Source organism: Phaenicophaeus curvirostris, chromosome 13 (assembly GCF_032191515.1).
Source record: "Phaenicophaeus curvirostris isolate KB17595 chromosome 13, BPBGC_Pcur_1.0, whole genome shotgun sequence".
NCBI lineage: Eukaryota > Metazoa > Chordata > Aves > Cuculiformes > Cuculidae > Phaenicophaeus > Phaenicophaeus curvirostris.
In genome coordinates this window covers 9,091,495-9,114,038 of record NC_091404.1, presented here as the reverse complement: position 1 = coordinate 9,114,038, position 22,544 = coordinate 9,091,495, and the positions used below count along the sequence as shown (strand labels likewise).

Genomic DNA, 22,544 nt, shown 5'->3' with positions numbered 1-22,544 from the left:
AGTTTGAATTTTAGCTTTAGTTTTCTGTCTCGTAGGCAGAGACCCTCAGCTTGGGCAGAAAGCCCTGTCCCACACCAGCACATCAGGTTTTGGAGAAACTTCTCGCCACAGCACAGGCAGCACATTTGTAGTGTGGATGCCTCACTCTGCTTTCCATCCTTTTTTGGTAGCCTTTGCTGGCTTTGGTGATGTCGCTTCCTACTACTCTGGCAGCTCTCTAACACAGCTCCCCGGGTCCCTGCCCATCCTTAGGGGTGTACCTGTATCCAACCCTAAACTTGGTGCTAACATGCGGAAACAGTTTCATTTTCTATCTGCCCATTTCTATCTTCTCTTTTAAAGGAGACTGAATCAAGGCTGCCGTATAGAGATGATGCTATTATTGTTAGTAGTTACTTCTATTTTCATAGCTCCAAGAGGCAGAGAACAGTCCCACTGGGTTAAAGGCAGCACATGCTATAACAAAAAGACGGTCTGAGTGCCAAACAACTTGCAATCTTCTTCTTAATGTAAGGAATATAAAATTAAGATTACTATAGCAACATCTTGCTCACATTGCATACAGATAGGATTTGTTGATCTTTATATATCTGTGTGTGTGTAGATATATGTGTAACACACATATACAAACCTTAAATATCTCTGGCAACTTTTCCTATTGTTGGATTTGTATTTAATTTCAGGCTTGCTGTATTTATCTCAGGTCTGTCTTGCTCCTTAAGGTTTGCAACCAGTTTTCCTTCAGCAAGCTTAGCCCTCTCCTTTGGGCTCTTTTGTGCATGCTAAGTGCCAGGCGTGAGTCCCCTCTGCCTGTGGAGAGGGCTTGGCCCCATCCAGGAGCAGGGACAAGCCCTCAAAGGGGAATTCGTTTGATCCATTGGGGGTTTTGTTTTAAATGTATACAACCCTCTTGAACTTCATAACTGACTTAACATCTCTAAATCTGCTTTCTTCAGTCAGGTTGTAGGAGAGCAGGGTGAACACAAGACATGCAAATCCTCCTTTTCCCATTTCTCTTCTCTCAAGTTATTAGTTCAACTTTAAGTGAAATTTCATATTGACTTATGAGCCATAGCTCTCACTTCTCCACTACTGAATATAACCTGGGCCCAGAAATGCTTGTGGGAAGGCCAGAGAACACCCAGGCACAGGTAGCTGAGAGAAAGGCAGCAGGAGAACAGACACATCTACAGTTCAGCGTTGCTTAAATCCTCCAGGAAAGCAGCAGAAATTCAAGCATAATTTTCACCTTGTTGCAGAGGTAAGTGGAGTTACTGATAAAGAAGAGCTTTAACATCATGAGATCTGAGGATCTGTCTTTGCTTACAATCAGGTAGGAGGGGAAAACCAGGCACCAAAGTGTTCTAAAGAGATCTGAAGGCTATTGCGCTCCTCCAAAGAAAGACATGTCAGAGGGATACCCGTTTCTCACGAGAAGCAGGAGTGGCTCGTTTGTAACAGCTTTGAGGCTGTGGAGCTGAACATGCACAGTTGGAGGGCTGGTGAATTCACTGTTTTGAGACCAGACTGTAATGGAGATCTGAGAACCAAAACTGAAAACGTCTGCTGGCAGGTCTGGATGGAGGAGCTGGAAAGCAGCCTGAAGTTGCCAGCTGCAGATTTCTGGTTCCTTTGACTTGGCAGTATTGAATGCAAGAAAGTAAATCATAGGGAGCTCTGCCTGTGGGGTCTAGAAAGAAAGGAAGGGGGTCAGGGTGAGGTGGGTGAGCAAAGCCCTATTTCCAATGGGTCTGTGGGGAAGGCAGAAGTGGAAAGGTGAAGAAGGGATCTGCAAAGCATAGAGGGGCCAGATTTCAAAGGCCACTCAAGAAAACACAATGGCTTTTCTTCAGACAGAACTGCTTTATGAGCAAGAATCAATACTCTTTTGCAGAGCCTGCAAGATGCTGACAGGAGCAAGTGTGCAGAGCTGATGCTGAGTAGGAGATTTCTGGATGGAGACATTGAAGGGCGGGATGGAAGCAAACACGGGTAACGCTACACATGTTTGTTGGGTGTTACGTTACCCTTACAGTGACAGGCTGAAAGTACAGGGACAGAAAGTCAGACTAGGCAATGGGGAGTGGGCTGAAGATCCATGGAAGTTAACGAACAGCAATGTATTAGAGGGCAGAACAAAGTGAACGTGGTTAGATGGGCACTCAGCTTGTCTGCTGCCAGCAACAGGCAGGAAAGGTGTCCCTTTGCCAAACTAGCCCTGAACCTGGGCTGACCTACAGGCAGAAGAGACATCACTAGCTCTGTCCCCAAAGGAAGGAGTAAAGGCAGGTGCCAGGAGTCAGATGGGGCAGTGAAGGCTGTAAACCTGGCCCAGGAGGAGCCAGCAAGGTCTGTAGGTCTGAAGAAGCCACCTCTGAGACTGCTAGTTAAAATGTGCACACACTTTCTCATCCTTTTCTCTAGAATGGGAACCCATGAGGACAAAGGTCTGTTTATGAGGCTCAGCTGAAATTTAACCATGCTGGGCTTCTAGGGCAGTTGCTGTTGGCAGTGTGAATGCTGGTGCTGTGTGCCATGTAAAGGTTTGATGTGCAGCCTCAGCCTGGAGACCTGGTCGCTCGCCTCTTAGAAGTCCCACAGAGCTCTGCAGATGTGCTGGGGTGACTGGTGAAATCGGGGCTTTTAGTGAGAGTATGGTGAGAGGGAGAAGTGTTTTCCCTAAGGGTGCCAAGTTTCTCAGCTGCGGGATGCACACTGCTGGTAAGTACTGAAGCAATAGCCTGAAAAATGTGGAATCTCTTCACTAGGGGAAAAAAAACTGTGGCTTTGTCATCAACTGGCTGCAGGCCCTCTGTTAACCCCTGCTGTACTGCTGCTGTGGATGGCTGTGCCATGGTGGGGACCACACTCCCTCCCAGGCTTCACAGCACTGCTATGCCACCTGTGATCACTATCACTTCTATCCTTTTTGTTTCTCTTGACCTCTGTGTTTCCATCAGCTATTTTTAAGCAAGCCTGCCACCAAGACTATAATCGGTTCCCATGTACTCCTATTTATGCTTTCACCCAGCAATTTGTGCAGGGCTGCCGAGCTCTCTGCTCATAATTGACAGGAGAAAGCAATCTGCTTCACGAGAGGAAACATCTCCACCAGCTGCTGGATCCAAGCAGGCTATTTCTCGTAATGAGGATGAAGTGAAACAGGATCTTGCTAACAGTGGCAGATACAGCTGAGGCCCCATTGCTCCAGGCACAGAGGTGCTGCTTGGGCCATAATTAAGAGCTCGATACTTTGAGTACAGCGTGTTACGCTGTCCTTCCTGCGCCACTGCCTTGTGATGAGACAGTTAGTGCCAAGTGCTCCTGAAGTTGCACTGGTCACAGCTCCCACAAATCAGGCTGCAGGAGGGCTGTGCAGGGAAGGGAAGCCTCCTTGTTTCCTTTAAGACTGTTATTCCTCCAGTTGGAAAGGGCAACCTTAGCATTGGAAAGCAGCTGCTAGTGGCAATGGAGTGATTTTGACAAGACAGTGGCATCAGCTTTGAGTGTCCCCACAGTGACAGAGCAGCTGGGTGGGTGCCACAGGTGCCAGCAAGCTGGGCTGGCTGGAGTCCAGATGGATTTGCTCCGTGCCCCGGCAAGCTCGTGGTATCCCCAGCTGCAAAAGCAGCTTGTATTTAGTGCTGGGCAGCAGAGGCAAAGTGGGTGTGGGCAGGTGGGTATGCATCCAGGTGAACCCCAATGCAAACTGGGGAAGGGGAGTCACACACCACTCCCCCCATGGCAAGGTCAGGTGCTTGGCAAGTGATGCTGAACATCTGTGACGCCACACAAACTTTTCCACCTCTGCTTGGACAGGCAGCAAGTCTTGCCTTCTTATGAAGCGCTAACTAGTCCTTTTTGTTGGGTTTGAAATGCAGAGGATAAGCTTAGTTACCTTCTCTTCATACAGGTGGTGGCAAACTGGGTAATACCCTGTTGTGTCCAAAAAGTTTGTCTCACTGCCCACCAGATGACCCCTAACTGGCACAGACACCAGGCTTGGGGAGGCGGCGGAAAGACAGATAAGAGAAAGGGAGGTGAGAGCCTGTGAAAGCTGCACTGAGAAAACCTAGAGTGAGCCAGCTAGCATCCCTGCAGGCACAAAAGCAGGAGCAGAGGGATTCCTGTGTGCACTGCATGTCAGGGCAGAAGGGATGGACTGGAAAGAGACTGGTGAAAGGAGAACTATAAGGAGCAGGAGTGGGTTTGTTGTTAGTTTTCACTGGTAGAAAAAGGGACTAGATGAGGAATCTTAATGGGAAAAATATGAGGTTTTCTTTTTTTTACCTCCTGCCACCCCAGGTCTCCACGTACAGGGGAAAGCCTTGCCTAACCTCGCTTGAGCACATGCTCTGTGGGGATGGTGTGAGGAGGATAAGTGGTCATTTTTTCACTTGAGTTAAAGGCAGATCTGGAAGACAAATAGGGCCCTGTCAGGGGGGACTTGTCTGTCATGAACCAGCTTTCCTTGCTTTGCTTTGCTTTTTTTTTTTTCAGATTCATTGCCTTGCTGACAAGCACTGAGCTAACAGCACCTTTAGTAACTTGCCTGTTGTTGAGCAATGTTGGAGTTTCTAACCCAGATACTAAAGTGCTTAAAATTCTTCAGCCTTTGTTAGCCGTGTCATAAATCAATTGAATCTTCCTGGCTTGATGGGTAAACAGTTGTGACCTTCCCTGAGTTGTTTTTTTTCCCCAGTTCATCACAACAAACTCCACCAGCCTGATCATTTCCATGTATTTCCTTCAGTGCAACTCTCACTAGGGCAGCGCCCTGTGCTACCGCTCGGCTCTCATCCAAGCAGCCCCGGCAGCCCATGCAGCAACCAAGCTTGGAGCCTTCGCTGGGAGCAGGATTTTTTCAGCAGGATTCAATGAGGTAGTTGAAAAAAAACTCACATTTCATCCTAGTGCCTCTAGATTTGTAGCAAGGCGAGCTCCAGCCTGGCACAGCACGGGACACTTACATGGCTGGTGGTGAGGGCTGCCCTGATATGTCCCTAGGGTCTCGAAGCTGGGTTCAAGCCACTGCAGATGCTGCAGGGAAGAGCTTGGATTTCTCTGCATGTGTTGGAAGGACTGGAGTTGCGCAGAGGCTGTACAAATCCCATGCATAATTCTTCCACTGCCATACAAATTATCCCGCCAGTAAAAGCCTTTCTGAAAAGCGCAATTTGATTGCAGCAAACTTTGACCTAAATGTGCTGCAGCCGACAGCCCTGTATGGCAGGTTTTAAACTTTTGCCGTCACTTCCTTCTGAGAGGCGAAGTGAATCTAGGTCACACCCCCCACCTTGTTTGTTTGTAATGAGGCTAATTCTGATTTCATTCGTGTTGCGTCCTGGAGTTTGAGATGGGGAAAAAATGGGAGATTTGAAATGGCAAGTCAGCCTCAAAGTAATTATTCTTAAATCCCATCTCAGAGCAAAGGAAGTGGTTTGATGTTGCATCCCAAGGCAATGTTAATGGTGTCATTTTATATTCAGGGTACGAAAGGAATACAAAGTTTTCCTTCTTTCCCTTTTTATTTAGACTGCAGTATTAAGCAGTTGAACTGAATGAACAGGCCTGTGTCCGCAGCTTTTTGAGAAATTACAAAAAAGCCTATTCTGGGCAAGTGAGCTGTGTGCTCTGCGTGAGGCTGCTGCTTTGGGGACAAGGAGGGGAAGTGGCTGAACATGAGGTTATTAGTTTGTCTGGAGTTTCTATGCAAGCACGATGGCATAAATAGAGCTGCTTGTTTGTTGATCTCTTCTGTGATGGTAGCTCAGGGCAAGCTGCTGTATTCATCTATTTATTGCCAAAGCAACTAGTGCTTTTTTCCCCAAGACTGGGGTTCTCTTATGCTGTGTGCAGTACAGCTGTACTGCCTCTGCAATAAATAGCTGTGCAGTCCAAATGGACAAGAAAAATGTTTGAGAGAGGAACTACTGCTCTATGTGTTTGGCTAGAGAGTTGTGGGTGGATGATGGTGATTTCCCCATTGGTAATGGTTTGGAAATAACTTGGCCTCCTGGACACATGGTGGATTGATGGGCAGAATTGAGACAAGGAGGTGGAAAAAAACAGCCATGATGCATGGGGGAGTGGGGAACTAAATGGCTTATTTAAGCCATATTTGTCAGCTCAAAGAGTCCAAGACTTTGCCAAGGAATGAACCTCCATGGTCTGGGGTCTAGACCAGAATCTTAAACAAGAAAAACAGACTGTGCTGGAAAGGCACATGCTGAAGCTCTCCAGTGGCTAATCACTTCATCCCAGTGACATTAAACTGCTGCAAGCTGCTGGTATCAATAAGGGAGGCAGGAGAGAACTCCAAACCCTCATCTGGTCTACTTGGGGGTAGAGAAGACCCACTCTGCCCATCACCAGAGGTAACCCTGCAGGGCTCCTCTGCATCCCACCCAGGGCTAAGTAGCATGGGAGCAGCCCGCATGGTAAAGGGTTTATTAGCTCTGCTTCTGTGTCTGCTCATATGTCTCTCCCAAAGACCATTGCTTGAGTCAAAAGGCCCACTTACAGAGAAGTCACAACTTGTATTGTGTGTTGCTCTTCCTGGAAATAACGATGAGTATTTGGCCAGGCTGGTGTGGTGGGAGGGGAAGGATTCAGCTTCATTCAGTATCTTTGTGCTGTGTGTGTGGATCTGAGGAGCAGAGCAAGCGCTTGGTAGGACACAGGCAAGTGAGATAATAGAGTATTTCTTCTTGGGAACATCTGTGTTAGGAACGACTTCATGCTACAAAATTGACTTTGCAGTGCTCTGGGAGTTATTTGCAGTGGAGAAACAACCAACCCACTCCATGATGTCTGCTTTTGCAGGGTAGGAGTTACAGTTCAAAGAAAACTTGCCTGCACCCTGTCTGCAACTAAGACATCCAGCATAGAAGTTCAGAGGAATGGTTCCTGGTGTCCTGGTTTTCTACATTCCTCCTTCCTTCTCATATCTCTTCTCTTCTTTGAAGCTGGACACCAAAATACCTTTGAATGTTGGGATTCTCAGTTTCCCAGCCTGGTATTTTTTATCCAGCACTAACCTACCTCTTCCTGAGGGTGCTCAGAGGGCTGCTTATTATTTTAGTAAGCACAAGGAGTTCCCAAGCTCCAGCTAAAGGAAATGGGTATGTCATTGTTGCTAAGCAGGCTCAGTCAAAATGACAAGACAAATTGGCCTTAAATATGCCAAATTCAGTGCAGTAGTATTTGTGGAGAACAGCCATTATCTTTGTGTATTTGACAAAAGTTAATTGTCTCTCTGACAAAATCGGTGTAGTAGTCAGCCTGTCCCTGCAAGGGGAGGGGGAATCCTTCATTTATAAGTGATTCATTAAGTAGCATTAAAGCTGTCTCCGAAGACAAAATAATCTTTTTAAAGAGGACTCAAGGTACCAAGAAGGAAGATTAATGCCTCAGCTATTTTTCAATTATGCGAGCTTTCATTTATTATGGTATACCTGGATTCACTCTTACTGAGATGTGTGCTTTGGTAGGTAGGGTTGAAAAGGGTGACGTTTCATGCCACTGGACGAGCCCTATGCTCTGAAAGGGATAAGCGATTCTCTGCATGTGTCTGCTGTGATGTGAGTAGCATAGCAGGAAGGTGCCAGGTGCTTCCCATTTAAGCCTCCCTGTTTGCAAAGCCGTTACATTTCTGCAAAAGGAGTGTTTGAAATGTATTTATGGTGCTTGAATATTTTGCACTGATTGCATTCTGCTTGGTCTTCCTCTTTGTGCACACGTACATACCTTTCTCAGCGTTGTTTAGATACTGAAGTACTCTGGTTTCTGACTCCAATTCAGTTGCCTTATCCTGTGATCACGTTCATGGTCTCTGCATAATCAAATGAGCCTAAATTCTTCTAATACACTGGGGATATTTTTATTTCAGTGTGATTTACATCAGAGATTCTGGCAAAGCGTAATTAAAAATCTCTTATTGATACTTCTACTTTTTTCTTTTCCTTGCCACTGCTTCCTAGAGTGCGAGCCTTTTCTTAATTGAAGCAGTGAAGAGTCCATTTAGCAGGAAGGTGGGAGGAAACAGCCTGAATATCGTTCATCTAAATCACTCCACTGATGAAAACAGTTGCTTGCTACATCTATCATAATTTCTTCAGAGTGTCTCATGTGAGATTAGTTGCTATAACTATGAAGATGCACACATGCCTGGTGAGGCTATGCAGACCTTCCCATATAGGGCAGTTGCACCAGGGCATAGAAAACAATTGGGTTTTGTAGGCATAAATTATGCACCAAAAAAAGTTACCAGGTTAAAAGCCCTTTTTGTGTTTTTTTTTCTCTTTTTTTCCCAGTTGCAGCAGTTTCATAAAATGTGATCCCCCTCCACCTCACACTGCTGTGCTATCAAGGTGTTTTTTCTTTAGTGTAAGTGAGGCCAAAATCTTCATTGAGCTGCCTTAGTGCTCTCATCAGTGCTCTTGTCCTGGAAAACATCCACACAACCACCCTGCAGCTGGTCTAGGCTCGGTGCGGTTCAGCAGAGTTTACATTAATACTCTTCTCGTTATTCAGCAATCAACTACTGTTTGCTATCATTAGACAAGCCCAGAAAACTGTTCCCTGCGGGATGTCCCAACTTGGTAGCCTCCACAACGGGAAGGGCTCGAAGATGTCACTAAGCAGGTTTGGTGCTAGCAGAAGATAATTGTTCTGGGTGAGGTTTGCTGAGGCTCTTGAAAGCCTCCAGAGTCAGAGGAGAAGTGATAGTATTGCACACAACTTTAAGTAAAATGCTTGGAGAGGCAGCTTGATCCTTGGTTTTGAACAACATTAGCTTCAAGCCATGCTTCTACTAGCAAGTCCAAGACACCTGCATATAAAGTTCACGCCCTCTGAAGTCGCATCCTGGTTCTCCCCATCTGAAATGTTCTGACAGCATCTTAAAAATGGTGCATAGCTGCCAGAGCAGACCAATGTGAAGGTGAAAGGTGTTGAAAAGATGTGTCCAGATGAACTACTCCTGTCCCTACATCTATACCACAGGTAGGTCCTCAACACAGACCAGCCAAACGCCTGTAAACAAAACTGCTTCATATACAGAGAGAAAATATTTGCAAAAGCAGACCCTCTTTGCTGCTCCTTTCGGCTGTGCCTCGCTGCTGGTGAGGAATAAGCCATCAGAACATTTGATTTTAGCTTTGTTATTCACTCCCTCAACCAGACAGTTGTAAGAATCCCAGGCTGTGACACGGCCCTTACGTTAACTCAGGCACAGAGAAGTGGCTTTGGACTGGAGCCAGGGGAGGTGTCAGTGGGAGGTGAGCTGCCTGGGTGCACCCAGACCCTAGCACAGCATCAGGGCTGATCTCCACAGCCCATAAAACCCATTTGCTGAGTTTATTTTCTAAATAAATCTGAGAATTCATGTGGTTGTGGTATTGCAGCCACAACCTGGCCACAGGGGCTTGGTCTCTTCTTGCTTGTGCTGGTGTGGAGTAAAGCACAAAAGGTGCCTTGGAAGCCTCAGCTTTCCATACACCCTGCTAATTGCTACTTTCCTGCAGCTGAGAAGTGTGCAAGTGGGCTGGTGAAGTTGCAAATTACTGCCAGAGCTTCTGTGTTGCACACGCTACAATCGGCAAAAAGCACTGAAATGGAAGTGTATGGTTTTGTTCTGGCATAATTGGTTTAAAAAGTTCTTGTGAGGATGGCTTTGGCTCAGGGGGGGCTGGCTTAGACAGGCTGCATGGCCTTGGGACAGAGTTTCATAGAATCATAGAATAACCAGGTTGGAAGAGACCCACCGGATCATCGAGTCCAGCCATTCCTATCAATCACTAAACCATGGCCCTCAGCACCTCGTCCACCCATCCCTTAAACACCTCCAGGGAAGGTGAATCAACCACCTCCCTGGGCAGCCTGTTCCAGTGCCCAATGACCCTTTCTGTGAAAATTTTTTTCCTAATGTCCAGCCTAAATCTCCCCTGGCGGAGCTTGAGGCCATTCCCTCTTGTCCTGTGCCCTGTCACTTGGGAGGCCAGCACCCTCCTCTCTGCAACCTCCTTTCAGGTAGTTGTAGAGAGCAATGAGGTCTCCCCTCAGCCTCCTCTTCTCCAGGCTAAACACCCCCAGCTCTCTCAGCCGCTCCTCATAAGGCCTGTTCTCCAGCCCCTTCACCAGCTTCGTTGCTCTTCTCTGGACTCGCTCCAGAGCCTCAACATCCTTCTTGTGGTGAGGGGCCCAGAACTGAACACAGGATTCGAGGAGCGGTCTCACCAGTGCCGAGTACAGAGGGAGAAGAACCTCCCTGGACCTGCTGGTCACGCCGTTTCTGATCCAAGCCAAGATGCCATTGGCCTTCTTGGCCCCCTGGGCCACTGCTGGCTCCTGTTCAGTCGCTGTTAACCAACACCCCCAGGTCCCTCTCCTCCCGGCAGCTCTCCAGCCAGTTTGCGTGGGGAAAAAGGCAAAGAAAACGCTTGCAATTCAGAAAACACAATCACACGGAGTCAAAGAATAGCTAAGGTTAGAAAAGACCTTTAAAATCATTGAGTTCGACTGTAAACCCACCACTACCCCGTCCACCACTAAACCATATCCTTAAGTGCTACATCTACGGGCTCTGAAATAACCGTGGGGCTGCTCAGCCCCTCTGCTCACCCGGGAGGGAGCGCGGGTGCCGTTTCCCCCCTTGCTCGCCCGGGAGGGGCTGTAGGTGCCGTTTCTCCCCCCTGCTCGCCCCTGCGGGTGCTGTTTTGCCTCCCTGCTCGCCGGGAGCGGCTTTGGGGCCGCGGGGCTCGGGCGCTCGGGTGGGTGCGGGGGATGCAGCGGTGCCGGTTTCACTCCCCGCCGCGGCTCGCTGCCCGCTCGCCCCCCGCCCCCGGAGCCGCCGCTGCCCGGAGCCGCCGCGCGGTGGCGCCATCGTCGCGAGCAGCGCGGCGGGTGCCCCGCGCCGGGCGCCCCCCCCGCCCCGCCCCGGGCAGGGCGGCGGCACCGCGGGGAGGGGGCGGCGGGCGCCCCCCGGGACCGGAGCCGGGAGCGCCGCTCCCCGCCGTGCGGCCGCCCCCCGGGGGGTTGCGGGGTCGGGGTGGGGGGGGTGTGTGTGCTCCCGGCGGGCATGGAGCGGCCGGGGAGCAACGGGAGCTGCCCGGGGTGCCGGCTGGAGGGGGCCCCGTCGGTGCGAGCCGCCACCGCGCTGGCCGCCGTGCTCATCTTCACCATCGTGGTGGACGTGCTGGGCAACGCTCTGGTCATCCTGTCGGTGCTGAGGAACAAGAAGCTCCGCAACGCCGGTGAGCGCGGGGCGGGCGCGGAGGGGGGGGGGGGGCGGCGGCTGTGCCAACTTGGCGGCGGCGGGCGGAGCGGCTCCGCATCCCCCCGCATCCCCCCGCATCCCACGGCTCCGCATCCCACCGCGCAGCATACCCCCGCGCAGCATCCCACGGCTCCGCATCCCCCCCGCATCCCACGGCTCCGCATCCCCCCGCATCCCACGGCTCCGCATCCCACGGCTCCGCATCACCCCCGCGCTCGGGGTGCAGCATCCCCCCGCATCCCACGGCGCGGCATCACCCCCGCGCTCGGGGCTCCGCATCCTCCCCCAGCATCCCCCGGCTCCTCATGCCGGGGCTCCGCATCCCCCCCGCTCCGCATCCCGGGTCCCCGCAGCCCCCCGCGCCGCCCCCCGCTCGCCTCTCCCCGCCCGTCCCGTGCGCTCCGCCTGTCCTCCAACTTCTCGGAACTTCTCGCTCCCGGAGGCGGCGGCTGCAAGTCGAGGAGCTCGAACTCCCGTCGCGACTCAGGTAAAACCCGCATCCTGCAAGCGGAGCGAGGGGAGCAGGGAGGCTCCAGGTGGGTGCGGAGCGAGGCTGCTCGCGGGGTCGGGACGAGCCTGTTAAACGCTGACCGCTTGCCTGCAGGTCCCAACCTTGCATGTGTTTGGCGTTTCCAGCTCGCAGCTGCTGTGCTTCAGGGAACGAACTCAAAGCAGAGTGAAGATTTTCCATGTTTTTCCCATGGGTAATTCGAAAGTCTGCTTTGGAGCCTTGTGTATTGACCTCCCTAATGAATTAATCTAGGAAAATGGTTGATATTAACCATTCTATAGAAAACTAGAGGGGTTTGGTTTTTTTCTTAGTTTTTTTGTGTGCTTTTTTTTTTTTTCCCTTCAAAGTCTTGGTTATTTTAGCAATAAAATAGCTCTGGTTATAGATGCTCTATAAGGACTTGTGAGTACTCTGTGCAGTGCTGCTAAAAACGTGCCGTAGTGTATATTTTGCTAAAGGACCCCCCACTGTCTGCTTTGACAACGAAAGTCATAAAATGACCTTTGGTTTTACACCTTGTAAAATGGTTTCAATGAAATATCGAAATATCTCCAGTGTTGGTAATTTGTAAGTCGAAGTTGGAAGCGTTTTGGAGATGCTGATCTCTCTGTAAATGCAGAGTAAGTCAACAGAGTTCAGAAAAAGCAGCTGTTGGGTTAAACTGAGAGACGATTTCCCTTCCAGTGCCTTTAACATTTGATTGATTTATTAATGGTCACAAATGGCTATTGGCTGGGGCAGGCGCTGGGTGCAGTGACCTCGACTGGTGAGCTCTTCTCTAAATGGTACACGAGGCGCAGCCCATGGTGTGCACAGTAAGCAAAAGTGCTGCGCTGGATTTAGGAGAACTTTAATATAGTTGGGAAAGGTATTTTTTCCATTCCCTTCAGATTTACTTTAAAATGTGAGCGCTGCGAGTTTCTGATCGGTGGTTCTGGGAAAGAAATTAGAGACACCCTTCCCTCTTCCATCAAGATAACTAAGTAGTTTGGGTTATCTGGTTGATTAGGCAGATTGAAACTATTTAGCAGCTTTTATCACCTTTCAAACGGTTGAAGACTGCCGCTGTTGCGAGTGGAGTTAAAGTCCCTGAGAAAGTGACAAAGAAAGGCTTTCCCTTAAAGGGACCATGGAGATATTTGCCAAATGTTGTCGCTAGTCTGTAGTGTGCAAGCTCTTGGGAGGTGCGAGGAAAACTAACACAAGTAAAATCTTTGCTAACCTCACTCATTTGAGGGGGAGGTGGCTCTCGTCACACACAGAACTTGAGCCTGACTATCGGGGAATTCAATGTGACGTGCTTCAAAGTGGTGGTAGGTGTTGAGAAACTCGTCCTGCTTCATTGACTTCCTTCATTCCTCCTTCAGTCAACAGCCTAAACCAGGAATGCCTTTGCCAAGTCACTAGAAGGGTTCAGCAGCAGGAAAGTGAGGTGGTCAGACGATGGTGATGGTCTGAAGTTCTGTAAGGTAAAACGTCTAACCAACATCTAACTGTTGTCATCTTGTTTTGCTGTAAAGATCATGCGTGCTTAGGATGTTCAGACAACATCCTGCATCTGTCCATGTTGGGAAGCAAGTAGGATGTCTGCCTGCCTGGGTGCATAATGAGAAGTCAGGAGTCTGTGGTCAGTTCGTGCTCTTCCTAACTCGTGAGCAACACCATCAACAGGAGGGGCTCAGCTGGAGCGCAGCAGCCAGGTTGAAGTCCTTTGGACAAAATGTTTCTCTGCTCATGTTCAAATCTACCCTGAGCCAGTCCAGTCAATGAAAAGGATATTGTTGTGGTCGTGTCGGCTCTTGCCAGATGCTGGAAGTGCCACGCTGTTTCTGGGGCGAGCTTGCAGGGGAGCTAGCAAGAGCCCTGCTATAAGGTCCTAAAGTAATGCCAGGTTACGCAGGCACTTGGAGCTGCCTGTGTGATCGAAGAGCTTCAAGCAAAACTCCAGGCTCTGGTCAGTATGTCCACGGTACAGGACATTTAAATGGTTGAGGGTGAAGGGCATGGAGAATAACTCTGCTCCTGTGGCAGGAGAGATGTGTGTGTGTCTTCATGGGAGGCAGGTGAGAAGGGGTGAACGCTTTTGGTAGCTGAAAACCTTCACAAACTTGGTGGCCGTGCTGTCCCTGCACTGGTGGAGTTTAAAAGCAAAAATCCTGACCTTTAAAACTTTCCAAGAGAAATCACTCCACTCCTCTTTCCCTTTGTGAAGGAGTAAAGTATGTCGGGTGAGTGTTGGTGTGTCCTGTGTTGTTAATGGAAGGTGCTGCGAGCATTGAGCACAGATTAAGGCCCAGGTAGGAAAATAGCATGAGTGAGCCATGTATTACACGGCACACGCAGACGCATGGCCAACCAAAAGCTGTTGGCATGACTAAGTTCACAGTTTTTCATTTGTGGGTCCTGCTAGCTTTACAAGTGTGAAAATCTGCGCTAAACCCAGCCAATATTTTTCAATGAGGCAGCCTGCTCTTTGGACAGAAACTCTGGTAATACCCTTCTCTAGCTCTCCTGAACTTGATGCAGACTTTGATATGCAGCCAAAAAGTGCATTCCCTGAAACCCCGCGTCTCCCACCAGTGCTGCCTGGAGCTTCGTGTGCAGACAGTGTTTTCTGCTGCCTCGTGGTCCCTTTTCGCTCCTGGAAACGTTTTCTCTCTCGGGAGCCGAAACCTCTGTTGGGGCAGGCGGCGCAGGTATGACTCTAATGAGGTCACTGGGCTCAACTGGCTTTTAATCCTCTGGGTGTGCGCTATACAGGGATGTTGGCCTGGCACGAGGGGTTTTGTTCTGAGACTGTCACAGTGGCTGAAGTCAAGCGCCAAACACAAGTCTGCACGCATTATATCAGCACAGTTACCTTTGTCAGCCAAATGTGTACTTCTAGAAGAAATACTAGATCGGTTTGACATGCCCTCAAACTAGAAAACTGTGTTGACTAGCACTAATTGTGTTTCCATCTCCGAATACTGGCATTCCCTGCTGGGGATCACGGGCAGGGTAACCAGCCTGCATGGCCCAGGTCAGGCTCTTTGCCCTCTGAAAACATTGGCACAACAGTAAGTTTTTATTTCCTTAAGTAGGGTTTTTTATTTATTGTTCCAAGACCTCTGGAACTTCCTGGCTGGCCTAGGACAGGTTTATGTTCATTGTTTTATGTCAAAGTCAATATTGGGGATTTAGTGAGCTCCTTTATACGCTCTGAAGTGCAGTTCTTTTAGATACAGATGTGAAGATGTTTAGTAGACGGTGGTGGGTATTGGGCCAGCTTGCTTCTAGAATTCAGTGAATTTTGTTATAGACAAGATCTGTTGTCCTTACCTGCAGAGATAAAAAGAAAAGCTTATATTTTCTGCATCTCCTACATCAGGATAATTTGACTGTACTTTTTCAGCATCAAGCTTTTTTTATTAATCGATTGTTGCCTTTTTCCTGACATACCTATCCCCATCAATAGCTTTCTTTATAAAATGTGTTTCTGTCTACTAATTTTATAGTGCTTACTTATTTCTTTATTTGGCTCCTATCTTAAAAAATTCTTATTTTAAACAAAAGAAACATATTTGAATACAGTATTGCTTTTGAGGGGGAAGGAAGGTTCTGCTAAGGTATTTTTAAACATCTCCCAGTGAGCACTGTCTCATTTGCTTATATTTAGGTATTTTTTCTCAGTTATTTTTGTGTTTGATTATTTCTAGTTTGGTGAAACTGACCTTTTAGAGACTTTGTGTTGGATCATATTCTGTTTCCTTATCTCAAATGCAGTTTAGAGCTATGATTGGTTAGTTCTAGCTACTGCAGACTTCCCCTGTCTTAGAAAGCTATTTTCTGTAGGTGTGTTCAGATATTTTTTTCTAATTTTTTAAATTTTTTTTTTTTTTTTAGCACCACAAACCTTCCAGCATCTGCCACAAGCATGAAATTACATATCTTCTTTCTGTACAATGTGGGTAGATGCTTCAGGAGCCTCTCATCTGCTCTGCTGATTCATTTGTCTATGGCAAACTCCCACCAGTGCTTCTGATTTACCCAGCCTCTGACCCTCTGAAATGTCAGGGACTCACAGCAGCTGGTGCCTTGGATTTGTGGTGGGCCAGATGAGATGTTTCTCGAGGGAAACGTGCTGTTTGTTGATGAAACAGTTTGAAGGTTGCTGGCATTCTAGAGGACCCTGGAGCTGCACCCCTTCCCTGCTCCCTAGGTCCTCTAATGCGGAAAGGTGACATGTGGCTCCTGCTTGGCTCTTCAGTGGGGTGGAGGCTGGTGACATAAAATGGGTGAGCTGCTGACAAATGCTCTCGCTGTTGGTGGGGAATAACCCATGGCAGTATTTGCTTTTAGCTTCGCTATTAACTCACTCAACTGGACGGTGATGAATTTGCCATATCGAGCTGACTGCCAGCGATGCTCCCTGTGCCGTCAACCGTGGGAATGTTAACTGCGGCAATCGGGCTGCTCCAGGGAAGCCTGGACGGGGCTTGGTGCGGTGATGATTTGAACAGAGGACTTCGTGGAAGTGGGCTGTTGTGTGAGCAGCGGAGTGTATCCAGGTGCACCCAGTGGGCTCTGGGAGCAGTGGAGCAGGCGTGCGGATGGGCATGTGTCGGTCCCTCCTTGTGTCCCTCTGCTGCAGCCTCCTGCCCCTGTGGCTCCGCAGGTGGCTACTGGAGCGGGGCCGCTGGGCACAGGAGGTGGGAGCAACGGGAGTGACTGCAGGATAAAACCTGTGAGAAAATTAATTTGAATTATGGTACAGCGTGAGCTTTAAGTGTAATAGTGGTGTAAAGCAAAGAACAGTCTTAACCTGTATTTTTCCTATAGGGTGATTTGCATAGCGAGATGGGACTTTGCTTGGTCTGTGTTGCGGCCACGGGATGCAGCACCACAGCCAATTTGGAGAGGTTTCTGACAGCATCATAGAATCATAGAATCACCAGGTTGGAAAAGACCCACCGGATCATCGAGTCCAACCATTCCTATCAATCACTAAACCATGTCCCTCAGCACCTCGTCCACCCGTGCCTTAAACACCTCCAGGGAAGGTGAATCAACCACCTCCCTGGGCAGCCTCTGCCAGTGCCCAATGACCCTTTCTGTGAAAATTTTTTTCCTAATGCCCAGCCTAAACCTCCCCTGGCGGAGCTTGAGGCCATTCCCTCTTGTCCTGTCCCCTGTCACTGTCCCCATGTCACTCATCTTCATAAGCTCCTTCTTTGAGGGTTCATGTTGGGTTCCCACCCAGACCCCTGCACATCTCTCCTCCCAGCAGGGCTGCGCTGGGCTCCTGGGGCTGCGGGAGCAGTGAGGTGCTTGGAGTGCCGAGGGTCAGAGCTGCTGTCCTGCTCAGAGCAGTGTTCTCGGCCCTGTGCTGTGCTGCTCCCATGCTGTGCTCTGGGAGCTTTGGAGGCTGCAGCAACTCTCTTGGGCATCACCAACTCATAAGGTTGTTTTTTTTTTCTTTTCGGAATGCAGTAGCTTCAAAAGTATTCCTGAATTGGTCGGTATTGAATTGAAGAAGCCAATTGGCTCCAATTGAATTGAAGAAGCCAATTGGAACTGAATTGGAGAGCCTGAGGGGATTCTGTCCCATCAACTATGTAAGGTTAAACCTCCCAATTTTGGGCTCTGCTGTTTCGGGGTTTTTTTCCTATTTTTGCAGGACTCCCACCTTCTTACAGTTCATGTAAGGAGAGTATATTTAGGAGTGCTGGAGCCCCTTTGTGAAGCTTTGTGGAACTTCCAGCAGAAATCTCTACTACTCCCACTTCCACGAGCTAATTTTTAGGACAGCCCCTGTTTGGAGGAGAACTTAAACACAGCACTGCAAGTTATGGATGTGTGGCTGAGGAATGAAGTTAAAATACTGTTAGTCACTCAGCAAGTCAGCAGTGCTCAGCATGAGTTTCAGGTGTGCTGGCAGTCTGATAGCCAGATGGTATGTGGTCAGGCAAGTGCTTATGTGATAAATACATGATTTGAGAGAAATTAATCAGGTTTCCACTAGGAACAGTAATTCTGACATTTCTGAATTCAGGAATATTTGTCTTTGCGAAGTGTTCAAAGAAAGTTTTATTATGCATCGGTGCAGGTCTCTATGCAATTAACCTCAAACTAGTAGAAACAGAATTCCTCTGATTAGGAAGATCTGTGTCTTGTGCCAGGCAAAATAACACACTGCCTCCCCGGGGGGACCACCCAATGGACCTCAGCAAGAGTTAGCAAGCCAGGTTCAGTCTGGTGCTGAGCTCCCTTTCTCCCTCTACCCATTTGCCCTTCCTTGCCTCTAGAAAAAGCTTTTCTTTTTTTCCCTTTCAGCCCCCAAGAGCATTACTGTCCCAGGACCTGATGTTACTGAAAGATTCAGAGGGTTAAATACTGGCTTAGGTAACAGCAAAGAATCAATTACCTCGCAGACAGTCCTTTAACACAAGCTGAGAAGTGTTTTGGGAAGAGGGAAGGTGGGCATACGTGCTCAGAGTAGCTGCTCCCTGTGTGTCTTGTGGAGTCATTAATTAAAATGCTTAAAAAGACAACTATCACATGATGGCCTATAAATAAAATGAAAATCAATTCAGAGATGGTTTTTGTTTGCTTTTTTTCTTTTTTTTTTCGTTTTCATTGCATTTTGTTTGCTTTTCTTTCTCTGTGCAGAATGTTTAATCCCTTCCAAGTCTGTCCGACAGCAGAGAGCAGGGGCAGAGGAAAACAGGACTGTTCTTAGGGCTGGTTGGCAAGGAGAAGGCTGTGTCACAGTCCCAGGGCACTGTTGTCCCTGACAGCCTCAGTCTGGTGGGACTGCTCTTTGTGGAAGATGTTGAAAGAAACCTGTGGCATAGCTTTCTCATGTATAATAATTCTTATTCCCAAAAGTTGGAGCAAGGACCGGTGGGTCCTTGTCTTTGGAGACTGTCCACTTGGTGTCTTCTATTGAGAGATGTCAGATCTTGCTTTGTTAAATGATCCTCAGCGTCACCTTCAGATGTGATGTTGATGAACACTGTGATGGGTGCAGGACACTCAAGGCCAGCAGCCCAAGGTCTGATCTGCCCATAATCCCTGCTTGTCCTGTGACTTTGATGCAACACTTGTGGGTCTGGGCTTGGTCCTGGGTGAATTCCAGGCACAAGCGATCTGGGTATGGGAGCTGTTGGGGAATGAGTATTTCAGGGCTGTAGATCCCCGGCTGGCATAAAAGGATCCAGGTAGAGATGGGTTCAGTGAGGTCTGGGGGAGGAGTATACTCAGAAAGTGAGAGAGGACTGGGATAAGTGAGAATGCTGATGGAATGGTGAGAATCTGACCATAGCAGGAGGAATCATAGAATCACCAGGTTGGAGGAGACCCACCAGATGATCGAGTCCAACCATTCCTATCAATCACTAAACCATGTCCCTCAGCGCCTCATCCACCCATCCCTTAAACCCCTCCAGGGAAGGTGAATCAAACACCTCCCTGGGCAGCCTCTGCCAGTGCCCAATGACCCTTTCAGTGAAAAATCTTTTCCTAATGTTCAGCCTAAACCTCCCCTGGCAGAGCTCAAGGCCATTCCCTCTCGTCCTGTCCCCTGAATAGGTTGCATGTGCCAACCACAGCCAAAGTGAACAAGAGCAGGCGGTAGGACAGGATGCTCATACTAACTGAGCTGCACATCTTCCCCATCTTGAGGGGGAAGGTGGGGAGAACTGGCAGCTCTGCTTGTTGCAGACATTTATGCTTGACAGTGAGGGCAAGTGTGCTCAGGAGACCCTGATGTCTTCTGGGAGGGAACGCAGCTGGCCCTGTGGGTGCCAAGCAGCACACAGCCTGCAGTTCCACAAACTCTATGAGCTATAAGTTAAATGGAGTCTAATGTATTTCACCTTGCTCCTGGCCCTCTGCCTGGCCTTCAGATCTCTGCTGCGAGTTTTATTTCTGCAGATATTGCAGTAGAAAGTAGAGCAAATTGAATCTTAATGGGGTGGGTGAAATCCACAGCAGTCACATTTGGATGCATTAGGAGCTGGAGCTCTGGCCCCTGCTGCCAGAGGGAAATGCTGCGACAGCCAGGCAGGAGGGAGCAGCCTCCCTGGGCACCCACAGAGTGGCTCTTGTGAGGCAGGGGCTGCCTGTGTGAGCTGAGACAGGGGGCTCAGAGCTCTCCTGTGGCTTTAGCTCTGTCCTGCTTGTGAGGAGATTCACAAAGAAGGATTTAGGGAAAGGAGATGTTCTCCAGGTGGTCCAGGACTTTGTGATGACTTGTGCAGTGTCACTAACATGCTTTCCTACGTACTGCAGGGTGAGGAGAGCCTGTTGGTTTAGGTGACCGCAGCAGTTTAAGCCAGCCCTGGGATTTGCATGTGAACACGGCATAGGAGAGTTTGTGGAGTGTGCAGCAAGCAGAGAAGATGAGAGGGAGTAAAACACAGGGGTCTGGTGCATAGGAATGTGTTTGGGTTCTGCTTTTAGGGTGAGACTGCTGGAGACCGGGAGGAGATGACCTGTGCTCAGGGCTGGTTCTTCTGTACCTACCCAATCCACCTACTTACTGTCCTGCTTGTGTCTGCTGGCCAGTTCGAATGGCAGGAGCTATCCATTTCTCACTGTCCTCCTACTTTTTTGGCCCTGAGTCCCATCTGCAGGCTGCTGAAATACTTCAGCTGAGGCTTTTCAGTGTTGTGCCTTTGTCCTCCCAGCACATTTGTCAGCACTCAGCTCTGGGGCTTCCTTGGACCGATGGAGAGTCCCTGGCTTGGAGAGGAGCAGAGTCACACCAGCATTGACAGGAGGGATGGTGCTTGCTGAGGTGGCAGGCAAGGGATGAGCTGATGGGAGCCGTGTTTCGAGGCACACTGACAGACGAGGGGAGGCTTGGTGGCATTGAGGGAGGCATGTCAGGTCCTGCTCGTGTTCCTGAGGGAGCAGTGAGGCTGGGGTAGCGGCGTGGTGGCACTTCCTCCAGACTGCTCTCGTTTTCCAAGCAAAACCTAGTGTTGTTCTTGGCTGGTTCTTAGGAAAATAGATTATAACATATTCAAAGTATTCACTCCTGGATTTAATAATATTGCAAAAATAACTTAAATTTATTTCTTTGAGAACTTTATGGTATTCCATGGAAATACTGTCTCTTTATCTGCTGGATTTACCAATTCTGTACTCAAATGCCAACAGTCATGCAAGTCATCACCCTTTTAAGTAGAAAGGGGGAACAACAGATTGTGTTGGTAGCTTTGGCTCCGTGCTGTCTGAGGACAATGATTGTGCGTTGTATCATTCACTACCTGTAGCTTTTCACTTAAATTTCCTAGGTTGTATCTCTTGTGTTGACATTTCTATAGAGGCATCATGGGGAGTAGAGCCAGGGGTGAGCAGCTGGGTAACCTTCCTCTGTTACTGTACCTTTTCCAGTTTATTCTTCAGTCTCTGCACCTATAGATGCTGGTCTTTAGTCTCTACACATCAAGGCCCTCCCTCCTTATCCTTTACTCTGAGATGCTCTAGAACCTCAGTTGCCTCAGTTGTGGAGAAGCTGGGAAGGTGGTGGAGGCCACTAGACACTGGCCTGGTGTCTTCTTTGTAGAATTGACGTAAGCAGCCCAAACAAAAGCAAACCCCAGCCCCTGGAATTGATTCCCCAGCCGTGTGATGTAGCTCAGCTTTACAACACCTCCAGACCCCAGCCTGTGGCTTTTCTGTGTGGTTGGGGAAGTGATCAGACCTGAAATTCAAAAAGAATCTGGCCAACAGTGCTGTGAGGGCACGGACATAAAGTGTGTTAACTTTATTTCAAGCGTAGTAAACACTCTTTCCAGTTCCAGGTACAGAGACTAAAAGTGAGGCATGACAACATAAAATATCCCTGGAGGAGGCTTCCAGTAGCATCTGGAGTAGTCTGGAGCTGGCAAAATTTATATTCCTGCTTTTCTTTCACACTCTCTTCTTTCATGGTCTCTTCCCATGTCCACTCTTCTGACTCGTCGTAGAGGGCAGATCGTGCTCACACTAACAGTGTCTGGTAACATCTGAATGAAAACATACCTGTGTCTACTGAAGTTTGCACCAGTAGCTTATTTACAAATGTCCAGTGTGATCTCAATAAACAGCAGCAGCAAAGATGATGATGAATTAAAAAGTCATCTGTCCTCTGCTTCTCATCACTGGTTCTGCCTATTTTGTTACTGGCATTGCCAAAAATGTTGGCACCACCTCTGGACTTTTCAGTGCCCTACTTTGCAAGGAGAAATTGTTCTGTTCCCTCTTATGTAGAGGTAGATGTCATCAAGTCAGAGATTATATCTTGTTTTTTCCAGGGGAAGATTAGGAATGAAAGAAACCTTTTTGACCATACCCAACATGTGAGTGTTAGGTCAGCCACAAGCTCTGCCTTTTATGTCTTAGGTCTTATGTGTTAAACAGTCTTTCTGCTAATCAAAACTGATGAGACGAAACTAATTGGACTAAGTTGAAAGCTTGCTGACAAACCCTTTAAAAGTAGGTGTAGTTGATAGGCACTGAAATGATCAGATATTGCAGTACAGATTGCAAGCTCTGCCTCTTCAAACTTTCTTATCTCCGGAGAAGACAGAAGCACGGTGTGAGGACTTGCAGAAAAAGACACGTGTGATGGGAGAGAGGAGGACTTGTTTGGTGGGCAGCTGTGAAACCCCTTCAAACAGGCAGTCCTGCCTGCTAAGATCTGTCGTGGCCAGCACTTAGGGTAGAGAGGAGCAGTGGGACTCTCAGCTCTGTCCTCTTCTAGATGAGACACAAGCTTGCAGC

The 22,544-nt window shown here is 48.7% G+C and overlaps 1 protein-coding gene and 1 long non-coding RNA gene across 2 annotated transcripts in view; both read left to right on the top strand.

Annotated features, from left to right (window-relative positions):
* The window catches only part of LOC138726210 (uncharacterized), a 219,331-nt gene that overhangs the window by 47,962 nt on the left and 148,825 nt on the right, over positions 1 to 22,544 (top strand). The window lies entirely within an intron of this gene.
* Positions 11,055 to 22,544, top strand: part of GPR50 (G protein-coupled receptor 50) — a 40,662-nt gene continuing 29,172 nt past the window's right edge. The window contains exon 1 of the mRNA XM_069867675.1: positions 11,055 to 11,255. Within this exon, the coding sequence (XP_069723776.1) occupies positions 11,081 to 11,255 (175 nt within the window). The 5' untranslated portion in view covers positions 11,055 to 11,080. The remainder of the gene's footprint in view (positions 11,256 to 22,544) is intronic.